We start from the raw sequence: 12,313 nt of genomic DNA on the forward strand, positions 1-12,313 counted from the left end.
AGACAGACAGACAGACAAAAAATTTACTGATTGCATTTTTGGCATCAGTATCGATCACTAATCACCCCCTGATAGTTATTTTAAAAATATATTCCATGTACAGAATTGACCTCTCTACAGATTTATTATAAGTATAGATAATTAGCATTTCCTACCTGCATTTCTCTATTGACTAACATTTTCCCGCTAATTCTTTGAATATGGTTTGTCGCGTTGAGAGACCGAGCCTTATGCCACTTTTTGGGTAGGTAACTATACTATTTGTAATTAAATTTTTAGATTTGGAGCAGTCCACCGACGCGATGTGTTTTTAATTTTTTTTTTTTGGCAGTTCTATTTTATTTATGGAATTCTTTTCATAGTACTTACATCAAATCACATGCTCACGATATTTACAATCAAAAAAAAAATAAGGAACAGTTGACTCTCAGACAATGGCCAAACAGAAAGTATATATTTTTTTCGATTGCGTGAGAACCTTAAGTCTCATTCATCATGTTGTGTTACACATAATGAGAAAACCATATTTTATTGTGTCCCTTCGAGTACATTTTGACATTCACCGGTCTGTTGGGACATGTGCATCCTGAGTCTTATCAGAAGTATTTTTTTTTATTGTAAGAACCTGTTTCAACGGTCATGATCGCTTCGTATTCACATACATTTGTTGTCTATATACCTTGCGGGGTAGACAGAGCCAACAGTCTTAAAATACTGAATTACAGCGGAATTCAGATACTTAATTACAGCGGAACGTGTCCTGTTCCGCTGTAATTAAGTATCTGATTTTCAACACACAAGTAGAGCTTGAAAAACATAATTTTCAAACGATCACTCTTAGTAATTTAATTTTTAATTCCTAATTACCTATTTAGCTCCAATGATAGATAATGAAGCCTATCATCTCATCAGTTCTTGTTGTCAACCTGTTAACATAATAAATAAGCAAGTCCGCGCTACGTAATCGTACGTTAACATTTTGTATCGTAGTTCGCATCGCAGTGTGCCTCGGAGTACACGTCCATTATTCTCACATCAAACGAGGCCTTTTTTGAAATTGGAATATCAGTATTAAAAAGAAAATAATTACAGAATTCCTTGTCTTTGACAGGTAAGTTTTTTTATTTAAATTGTTGACACCAGTTTTTTTGCCGCGCCTCTTTTAATTGGGGAATTGTAAAGTTGATAACCTGAATTAGCTCTTATTGTGATGATTATTGTGTTTTGTTTCAATCAACTGGAAGCATCGATGTGTTAATTTATGTGATGCTTCGTGTTTCAAGGTTGGCGCCGGTTTTAGTTTGAAGTATCGTTGTTTGTTTGTTTACAATAACATCAATATATCCAATTGATAACATTGCGGAATGTAAACACTAGAATATAAGTAATTCGGTATCTCCTGAGCTCAAAATATGGAATGATAATTATCAAAATATGTATCGTACGTATGTCAGTACCTTAAATAAAATTAAAAAATGCCTATACAGACATTTACATTATAGTTAGGCTAGGTTTTTTGACAAATGATTAAAACCTTACCAGATACCACTACCTTCTAGCTGTATGGTAGAGTATCAGGAAAAATATGTGTGTGAAAAATTTACAATTCTTTTATTATTATTAACATTACTCACTGTGAATTACCACATTGATAAGAACAACACAAAGCGAACTAAAAAGTTAACCTTGATCTTTTCAATATTTATAGCTGATATAATGCACTCGATGTTAAGAATACTAACATATTTTATGGATTCAGAAAACTTCGGAATTATATATGTTTTGCGTAGTTTTTGTACTTTTACCTACAAATTGCAGTTTATATGCAATTTTTTTTATAACCATAGATAACATGCTTTCCAATCATTCATCAAAGCATTCTATAAAAGTTAGAACATATTGTTCTCTTCCTTAGCAACTCGTTATTGAAGTCGCGGGGTGTGGTCTTACCTCCCTTGGTATCATTATTATGAGCGCCATTTTCTTACAACCAACTTCTAAAATAAAAGTTATCACTCAGCGGCTATCATCGCAGTATAAGAAACAAAATAAGTAGTTGCATTAGATAAGAACCAGGGTGATCGTAAAAAGTTCATTTTCAAACATGATCTTACCAGGAATCTATCGAACTCTTAAAAGTTGTGATTCTTATTTTTACTACTATGTCACAAACGATAATATCTTATGCTTTGCTAATATCAAAGCAATTAATTTTGTCATCGTCATGTGATCCTTCATAGGCAATGACTCTAATCTAGGCCATTCAAAGCATATTGGCGCTGTGGGGCGTGAAGTGGCTAGTATAGCCAAATGTACATACATACATATATATGGTCACGTCTATATCCCTTTTGGGGTAGACAGAGCCATCAGTCTTGAAAAGACTAAATAACCATGTTCAGCTATTTGGCTTAATAATAGAATTGAGATTCAAATAGTGACAGGTTGCTAACCCATCGCCTAAAAAAGAATCCCAAATTTGTAAGCCTATCCCTTAGTCGCCTTTTATGACATCCATGGGAAAGAGATGGAGTGGTCCTATTCTTTTTGTATTGATGCCGGGAACCACACGGCACACGGTATAGCCAACTTACTTATAAGCTAATTTTATTTTTTACAATTCCAATTAATTTCCTTGAATTTGTTAGAAGCAACCTGTCACTATTAGAATTACATGTATACCATTCAGCAAAACTTGTCCTTTCAACCAGTTTCGAGACCATTAGCACCATCTACCCGTTAAGGCATAAAGACATGATTACATGCACTAACAAATTGTTTCTTTTTTTCTTCAGAAGGTACATATACCTAATATAGTATTTCAGATTCAACAAACATCAAACATGGGTAAAGTGGCAACATCGGAAGCAATCAGATTCATGACTGACTGTCTGAAGGCAGTTGGAGCTGCGGCGAAGGCAGCTGAACAGCAAGCAGACCTGCTGATACAGGCTGATAAGATGGGACACCCTAGTCATGGTCTTAATAGATTAGGTAATGAAATAAAATTAAACGTTCATAACGTTTCATTTTATGATCAACTCATTTATATAGCAAAGCTGAAGTAACCTGAATCAAGAAAGGTGCAGTAAGAAAAGAGCTCCACGGAAACAGCGGATAAGCTAGGCTTGAACACACCATTGGAATTACTTCGTTTCGATCGCGAGTAAATGGTCTAATTATATAAAATTGGCCCTGAATGGGAAGCAGTTAAGTAAAGAAGCAATCAGGTGGGACGCAGTTTCATCCACGGAAAAAGAGTTCCAGCGAGAAATCCGCGGACAAAGCGCGACTTCGCTTTGCTTTATTATCTGAGAGCTGGAATAGTGCGACTGAAACCGAACTTTCATATAAAATGGGCAATGAGCAAGTAAACCATTGGTCCAACTATGATTTATTATCGGTATTCGATGGTAATAAGGGAGGATGATTATTATTCCTTCAAAATGAGTTCAGGCTATGGTTACAATTACAAGGTATCATTTAATAATGTCAAATACTACTTTTCTATATACCGCTTCCAATATTAAACCATTCGGGAATTTCTGAAGGGGAACTAGTAACGGGAGAGTGAAGTATCTTAAACTGGGTTAGACTGTGATACCGCAGGGTTGAGGAGTCTAAACTCCATGATCAAAATGGTGACTATAACAAAATAAAGGCAAAATGACTACCTCTATGCCCCAAAAACTTTTATAAAAATGTAACAAAAATTCTTTCAGAAATGTACATCAACGACATCGTCAGTGGTGCTTGCCTGCCTAATAATGAGCCGAAGATCCTGAAGGAGAACGCGTCCACAGCCTGGGTTGACGCCAACAATGTCCTTGGCGCCACTGCCAGCCATTTCGCCATGGACATTGCCATTAAAAAAGCGAAAAACACTGGGGTAGGATGGGTTACTGTCAAAGGTAGGTCTGTACCAAAAAAATTGATAATGAGAACATAGATTCATACAAATAACGTCTTTATACCTTACGGGAAAGACCAGTGTCAACAGTCTCGAAAAGGCTGAAAGGCCACGTTCAGCTGCATGGCTTAATGATGGATTAAAATAAAACAAATAAATTAGGTAGGTAATCCGTGCACATTTTTTTTCGTAATAGTAATTTCGTAAACAATGTAATCTTGTTGTGTGTATTGGTAAAATAAGCTATACTTTGGGCAGGGGTCCCACATTTTCAGTCGCAGTTCGTGTGAGGGCAATATTTTTGGCCGGTACAACATCCTGAATCAGTTATGAGTACTTCAACAAGCCGATACAGTTTATCTCCGTTTCAGCAAGTATAACGTGCAGATTTCAAAATCCAATCAAGGGAAATGCTAATAAACTTGGATTCTTCTTTTAGCCGATGGGCTAGCAACCTGTCACTACTGAATCAGTAGCCCATCGTGGCCTTTCAGTCTTTTTGAGACTGTCTACGTCTACCCCGTAAGGGATAAAGACGTGATTATATTATTATAGACCTGTGTACATACTTTTTATCTAAAAAGTCATTTAACGATTACTAAAAGCATAGTCCGTATTATTTAGTATCACCCATTGGCCGAATGTTTATATATCTTATCACCGGCACCACTAAATTTGTCTCTAGAGCTATTGACAATGATTGCGAACTGTTGATAACGCCGAAGACAAACATACAATGTGTTCAACCGACTTCTAAAAGGAGGTTCTCAGTGCGTCAAAATATACCCTTCTTTTATCATAATGTGATCACAAAAATTTGGTTGAACCTTAATAACTATAACAAAGCCCACATCATTGGTTAAGGCTTACGCCCTATTAGTGAGTACCTAAAGGGAAAAAAATAGTAGAATTCTCTTTTAACTTTTTCTCTACTATACCAATCTCCTTAGTGCAAATTGCACTTTTCTTCTTGTGAACTGATGCTGACAAAGGTTATAATATCTTCTGATTAATTAAGACGTCTTCACAGTAAGACATATGTTTCACTCTCCACCGCTCTCATACTTATAGGACTCGTACGTAACATTACAAATTTTCAGGGTCAAACCACAACGGGATGGCCGGCTACTGGGCCAAGAAGGCAGCGGACAAAGGCCTCATCGGCATGGCATTTACCAACACCTCACCGTTATTGGCTCCAACTAGAAGTAAACAGGTTTGTTTAGTTAGATAAATTTTTATTTTTTGATCCGACTTATACCCAGTTTAAAATAGTAAAAAAAATAAAATAAAAAGTATTTATCTAACAAACACCATTACAAAAAAAATCAAAAATAAATGTACGATGTTCCCGAAAGAATACCCCCTCAGCATAACGCTGGCTGTAAACACAGCTATAGAGCCAGCACTGGTCTTCCGGTGTTGCCAATAAGAATTATTGGTAAAAAGAGTGCCATCTATTTCTGGGAATACGGGTGTGAATTCTAGTTTTACTAAGCCTTGTCGAATATCCTCAATTTATAATAGTTCTGTAACATTTACAACAAAGCCTACAATCATTATCATCCTGCCTCAGTAAGAATGCAGTTTTAATCACGGTCAAACATTCTGTTACCTGTACATTTCCACGTAATTTTTCACGTTGTTTTTCCTCACCATCAAAAATATCTATATCGAATCCTCTGTATATTTTCAGTCAGCCCTGGGCACCAACCCGCTGTCAGTGGTAGCACCAGCTTCGCAAGGAGAATCCTTCTACCTGGACATGGCCACTACTGCCGTCGCCGTCGGAAAGGTGAATATTGTCGTCAAAAATGGCCAATCGTCAAAAATGCTCGTCAATTTTGTCGCCTCACTTTTTGGAGAAATTTTAAGATAGAAGCGATTATTAGAACATAAAGAAGTTCTGACTTGATATCACTAAAGATAACATGCTACTTAGTCAATACTTAACTGAAGATTTCTAAAACCGGCAAAGTGGGTAGTTATGTCGAAACCTTGGACCCCGAACTGGGAACACGCAAATATGAGAGACAGAAACGATTTCTAATATAGGTACTTCTGTAACTGCCAACACAGTTTCAACGATGATCTACTTTTGTATTTGATTTGTGTTACCTCGAGAAGCTAGAACGGCAAAGAATTAACTCACAATTCTAACATTTCCAATCTTTTCACAGATAGAAATGCAGCTAAGAAAAGGAGAGCCCATACCCAGTGGCTGGGCGCAGGATCCTGACGGCAAGGAAACCACAGATGCAAAACTGGTACGCAACTAATTTTGTTACGTTTGTCTTTACATAAAAGTTAACTGAATCATCTAACAATCTTGCATAAACTTTGTCTTTCTCTTTGCAAATAAGTATAAAACTGATAATAAAAAAAGGAAATATCAACCTACTTACGTAAAAAATTACCCTATGTAAAAGTTATCTGTTCATCCTAATGGCAGACTGCTGGACAATGCTTTTTCTGGTTAATTCCGCCTTAGATTGTATTTAATACAAGTCTATTGGCAGCGCCATTTTATTAATTTATTAGAACTTATTAGTAGTGGACACGCAATGATATGTATTGACTGCGTTGTAGTACCACTGATTTGCACTAGATGGCATTGTTATAAATTTACCGATAAGCACTGTTTTTATACTCTGCATTTCCGATACGAAATAAACATGCAGACGACGATCCCACGCTCCTTTTTCTTTGCATCTTCTTAAACCTATAAATTCAAGAAATTACTCGGCATTTCTGCAATACCATTAACTGACATGCGTTTTAAAGAAAATTAAGCAAAAGAAATGGACGTTGTGATCCACAAAATATAAACATCATGCGCTTTTTTTAAATTGCAGGCATTTGACACAAGGTGCTTGATGCCTCTGGGCGGGGGCGAAAAGACGTCAGGGTACAAAGGATTTGGGTTGGCAGCCATGGTGGAACTATTCTGTGGAATCTCATCAGGTAAGACTGACTAAGTAAGGTGAATTTTAAGCTGATTCCGGCAACTTCAGAACAGGGCCAGTCTATTATTTTCCAGTACATTTCGTAGAAAGCGACTAAGGGAAATGCTAATAAAGTTAGAATTTTTCTTATAGGCGATGGGCTACTAATCTGTCACTATTTGAATGTCAATTCCATTATTTAACCATACAGCTGAACATGGCCTTTCAGTGTTTTCAAGACTGTTGGATCTGTCTACTACGCAAGAGATATAGACGTGACTATATATATATAGGTACATATGTATGTATTTAATTTCAGGAGCAAACTACGGACATCACGTGCGGTCGTGGTCTCACAGTGGGTCAGGCGGCCATGCCAACCTTGGTCACTGCTTCGTTGCTGTAGACCCAGAGAGCTTCGCCCCTGGCTTCGGTGACAGGCTAGCTGAGAGCATACAGCATTGGAGGCAGTTGGAACCGGTAAAAATATAAAAAAGATATATTATTTGTCCTTGAATTATTATAGGGCTTAGTAGTTTCCCTTTAAAAAGAATTGATCTCCTGCTTGATTGATCAACTGATCAACAAATATTATAAATTGATCAACAAATATTATTTACCTCTGGTCTTTTATTCAACCTTTTTTTTCAAATCACTTCAGACGGATCCTAACCTGCCAGTGCTAGCTCCTGGCGACAAAGAAAAGAATAATGAGAAAGAGACGGCAGCTCGCGGCACAGTCTCATACGTCAAGCAGCAAATAGAGTCCAGTGCAGCCCTCGCGAAGAAACTTAATGTAAAGCCTATGGAAGTCTTGGGATAGCACACAAGTGCTAATCGGTTCTGTGAATATGGTACTTTGTATTTGAGAAGTTATTTAAAAAAAAATATTCTAAATTTGAAACATACTCACATGTCGAGATAATAAAAAAAATATTCCAAATTTAAAATATATTCTAACGATGATGCATGGGGCCCGTACTTTTATAACGTCCATGTATTGATTTATTATAATAATATTATGTAATTATGTAGGATTATAAAGTTGTATTGGATAAAATAAAAATTCTGGTCATTGTGTAAGGATATAGAATAGTACCTACTATGCACAAAATGTTCATAAGTTTATTTTGCTCTGGTTGGTCTTGTTTTGTAATAGATTACTAAAATTCACCGCTAACCGTCTTATTTGTACTCATATTGTTTGGATCTCTCTCTCTCTCTTCATATTATTACAATCATTGTAAGATTGTTTATTAATTTTCGTTGTCTTGTTCGAGCACTAATCCTAACCTCATCTCAACACTTCCTATTTCACCAAACAACATTGCCTAATAATAAAAATCAGGAGCAACTTAAAACTGAACCAATAATTAAACATATTGAATGAACGAGAAAGTGTTTTGTTTCTAGTTCCTGTCTGTGAGTCTCTTTGTTGACAAAAATGAAACCCTTTGAATTTCAATTTTAAATTAACCGATGCTCTTTTGGTAAGGGAAAACGTCTTGAGGAAACCTGCACATTCAGGCAACCGGATGTGTTACCATGATCGATTCAGGCTTAGGTTCATCTGGAAAGGTTCTGTAGATCTGACCTCCGGGAGTCGCTTCGTGTCCAAACCTGATTCACACTATCTAGGATCCATGGTTTTGACCATGAATCCTACTACGGGCTCCTCTCCAGAGTGCTGAATTTGCATTTGAAATATACTTGTTAATACTATGTACTTACTATACTCCTTTATTGACATGTAAAAGCTTAAAAAAAGTTTCTGGAAGCGAAAAAAGGAAGAATAAAAAGAATGAAAACTGTACGGAATTTCATTATTTTTATTACAAATAATTCTTGTAATTTTTTTATCTCCCAGGTGATTTGCCATTAGGTGATTAGCTGATTACAGAAAATAAAAAATGTGGAATTAAATCTTATTGATTTTGATCACCCAGGTGATTTGCCTAAAGGTGATTTCAGGACACAAAAATGTGGAATGTACTTACGGTACCTGTGTGATCAACACAGGTGATATCATCACCCAGGAGGCCAAAGTGAAATAAACCGACTTTTCCACATAAGGATCGTGGCCAGAAGAGAACCAGAGAGAGCTAAGCTCTCCAGAGAGCTAAGCTAAATCACACCTCGAGAACTTGAGAACATAAAAATTAAAAAAAAATCCCAATCAAAAGAAGTATGCTTGCTACTAATGTGGTCATTAGTAGCAAGCATAGACGTGTTTGCAAACTCCATTATTGAAAATGGATGGATGCTGTTGCATAACGTAACGTAAGTATGTTTGTGTGTTAATTTTGATTATGCGAATAATTTTTGATACGATCACCTTGCAGCACCTCAACATTGTCATTCATGAAGGATCGTCATGACTTCAACAACGACCTTCAACTTTGATAAAAGTCGTACCGATATTATAATAACACAAAATTTAAATGGTAAGTTACTATCCATAAAGAGTGCAAATTAATGTAAGATAGGCGCATAGATAAATTTTAAGTAAGTTTATTTTAGTACCTACCTAGTAAATAGGCATTTATTTATGAAAGATCTGGTGCATACATTTTATAGTTCTTCTCCCTCCTGATATTAATCCCAATTATACACCCAAACGACTAAAACTAATTGTACCTATTTAAATTTAAGCTCAAAAAATCTAAAGGAAAAACCATAAAGTATGTAGGTGTTTAGTTTTGGATGCGAAAGAAGAGTGAGAGTTAGGTGCCTAGCACTCAAAATATCAGTGAAGATTGCCACCCAAGCACCCAAGAAGTTTTTAGACCTTGTTTCACACTCATTAATTTAAAATGTGTAAGAACCTCAACTCAGCAACAACAATAAAACAAGAACAAGAAAGACTACGCTTACATAGTATCTCTATCTCATTTTGTTTGTGGACCACGACGACGTGACAGCGGATGATGTGCGTGACTAAGGGAGGGACAGCTGTGGCACTTCACTATTAACGCTTTCTTGCTCACTCACACTTATTCAGCCGTATAACTTACTCGCTCGCACTCACACTCTACTACTGGACCCAGCCGCAGCCAGCCAAATTCCGAATTTAAAAAAGCTAATGTCATTGCGTACGCAAACGCAACCGTGTGTGCAGTTGTGTTTTCATTTTGTAAAAATATTAATTAAATAATATTTTATGTATTACGTCGAAAATAATTTCAATAACAATAATCTTACTTTCACAAACTTTAATAATTAAGTGTATTTTGCAAGAAAACCTACAGGTTTTAGTATTTTTATTTAAAATCAGTTTCATTGTTTTGCTAAAACCTACAATGGGATATTTAATGTCTTTTTCCTATAGTTTCTAAACAGAATTCGTAATAAATGAAATAAAATTAGCTGAGACTATCTGTGTTTGAGGTTATTACATCTTTATCATTTGTTTTCTCAGTGAAATCAATGAAAGTGATGCTGTGTTATGGATATGATAAATTGTGATTTATTTCTAAAAATAGTCTTTGGACGGTGATATAGGACAGTGATATATTTGGATTTGGATTTCAAAGGTGTGACCTTTTGCGGTAAGTATTTTTTAATTAAAATTGTGCCTAATTCAAATCTATTGTGACTTTTTTTATAATAGAACTACAGAAGTTATAAGAAACCAAGTTTGAAACAAAGATGCTTTTTTTTTCATATCTCTGGTAATCTTCAAAGTAGCATATCAATAATGATTGTTTCCTCTGTGCAGGCTTCCCACCCACATCCTCTCCTGTCACTTCCAAGAATGAAGTTTCTTTGCCGCCTACACTGTCTATAATATAACAAGAATATTTATCTCATTGTGATGCTACACATTGTGTTCTAATTTTGAAATTCTCTACTTTTATATTATGGTTTAAATCATAACTATGTAAATAATATGATGGGTATTTTTATCAAAAATAAATTCTGTTCTTATCTTTCTTTGGCTAGTGTAACCATGTAGTTTTGTAAATTATTAAAATGAGAGTAATATATAGCCTTCATTACCTTGTGTGGGTCTCGCATATACTAAAACAACTTGTTGTATATAAATAAATTCACATAAATACATTAAATGAACATTTTTATCCTCCGATTAATCCTAAAACTTCCTGTTCGTGGGAAACAAGAAATGAAGTGGCCATTGTTATCAAAACATGCCTGTTTATCATTTTATACTATTGTCTTGTGGAGGAAGACAATGTGCTCACTTTTTGCAATACAAATGTCCATTAATGACAAGCAGGTAATTATGATTTTTGCAGTATTTTGTCACTAATACATTGTTGTGCAAACAATGTTATATTATAATTTCATTGATAACATGGCTAACCAATTTGGCTAACAATAGTGTTACAAGTAATGGTCATAAAATAGTTTTATGAGTAACACTATATTTTTTTATTACACATACCTTTGTACAGCTTCGTTAATGTTGCATAGAACAAGGAAGCAAATTAAACTGGAATGAAACATCTGCAGACGTATTTTTTGTGTGTGCAACAGAATCCCCAAAAAAATTGTAACTTAGCACTTACCTAAACATTATTGCAATTCAATGCCGTGTAGTTCCCCGCACCAATAAGAAATAGGACCACCCCACCTCTTTTCCATGGATGTCGTAAAATGCGACTAAGGGATAGGCTTTTAAACTTGAGATTCTTCTGTTAGTCGATGGACTAGCAACCTGTCACTATTTGAATCTCAATTGTATTATTCAGTCAAACAGCTGAATGTGTCAGTATTTCAAGACTTTTGGTTCTTCTATTTTGTAAGGGATATCTATCTATATATGAATGAATATATAGACCTAATATATATGAATGGTCTTCCAGTATTTTTGGGAAAAAAAGTTAATGACACTTTGAGAGGAAAGATGAAAAGAACCGGTCAATTTGAACTTGGACTGTATCATACCAAAATTACCATAGGAGTGCAATGATATATGTATGTGAATTTTGGTATATATGTAGGTACTTACTAAATGTGAATATTATATAATTCAGTTAAGAATTGAAATTTTAAAATTTACAGCATGAATCTGTGAAAACGCTACTTTAAAAGTGATTCTATAGTACTTTCACTGTTCAACCGTTGACTGCTTTTTGCATGCACAATTGCACATGGCACATATTGCATTGGTACGCCATGAGCATCACTGACCTGGTTAGGAGAAAGTATATTTTGTTATTGCACTGTATGTACAGTCAACAGCATACCAAGAATCCATTCAAAGTTTCATGCAAAGTAACTTAATATGCCGTAAAGTGTACCGACTTGGCTGATCTACAAGAAACGAACTAAAATACGACTCTCTTTCTTTCATCTTTGCGAATTAACAATTGCATCCACCGCCACTATGCTTCGGGGCGGTTTTCGACCCCAGCCAGGGGATCAGCCCGAACTTATGAATGATTATATCGGACTAACAGGAATTTAAAAGGTAGGCCCTACATAGATTGATATA

The 12,313-nt window shown here is 35.5% G+C and overlaps 2 protein-coding genes across 4 annotated transcripts in view; both read left to right on the forward strand.

Annotated features, from left to right (window-relative positions):
* Positions 1-955: 955 nt before the first annotated feature.
* LOC106137278 (uncharacterized oxidoreductase YjmC) lies at positions 956-8,648 on the forward strand. Of its 2 annotated transcripts, none has more exons than XM_013338082.2 (9): positions 956-1,111; positions 2,826-2,994; positions 3,723-3,911; positions 5,011-5,126; positions 5,607-5,705; positions 6,091-6,177; positions 6,766-6,874; positions 7,175-7,335; positions 7,517-8,646. In XM_013338082.2, the coding sequence occupies exons 2-9, from the start codon at positions 2,844-2,846 to the stop codon at positions 7,676-7,678; spliced, it is 1,074 nt and encodes a 357-aa protein (XP_013193536.2). In that variant the 5' UTR covers positions 956-1,111; positions 2,826-2,843; the 3' UTR covers positions 7,679-8,646. The 2 variants fall into 2 exon arrangements, with proteins under 2 accessions (XP_013193536.2, XP_013193537.2); XM_013338083.2 differs by having other exon boundaries at positions 972-1,111; positions 2,818-2,994; positions 7,517-8,648.
* A 1,197-nt stretch (positions 8,649-9,845) lies between these two features.
* Positions 9,846-12,313, forward strand: part of LOC106137261 (probable beta-hexosaminidase fdl) — an 86,134-nt gene continuing 83,666 nt past the window's right edge. For both annotated transcript variants that reach the window (XM_060949446.1, XM_013338062.2), the window contains exon 1: positions 9,846-10,403. The gene's annotated coding sequence lies outside the window, so the exon portion shown is untranslated. The remainder of the gene's footprint in view (positions 10,404-12,313) is intronic.

This window comes from Amyelois transitella, chromosome 19, assembly GCF_032362555.1.
Source record: "Amyelois transitella isolate CPQ chromosome 19, ilAmyTran1.1, whole genome shotgun sequence".
NCBI lineage: Eukaryota > Metazoa > Arthropoda > Insecta > Lepidoptera > Pyralidae > Amyelois > Amyelois transitella.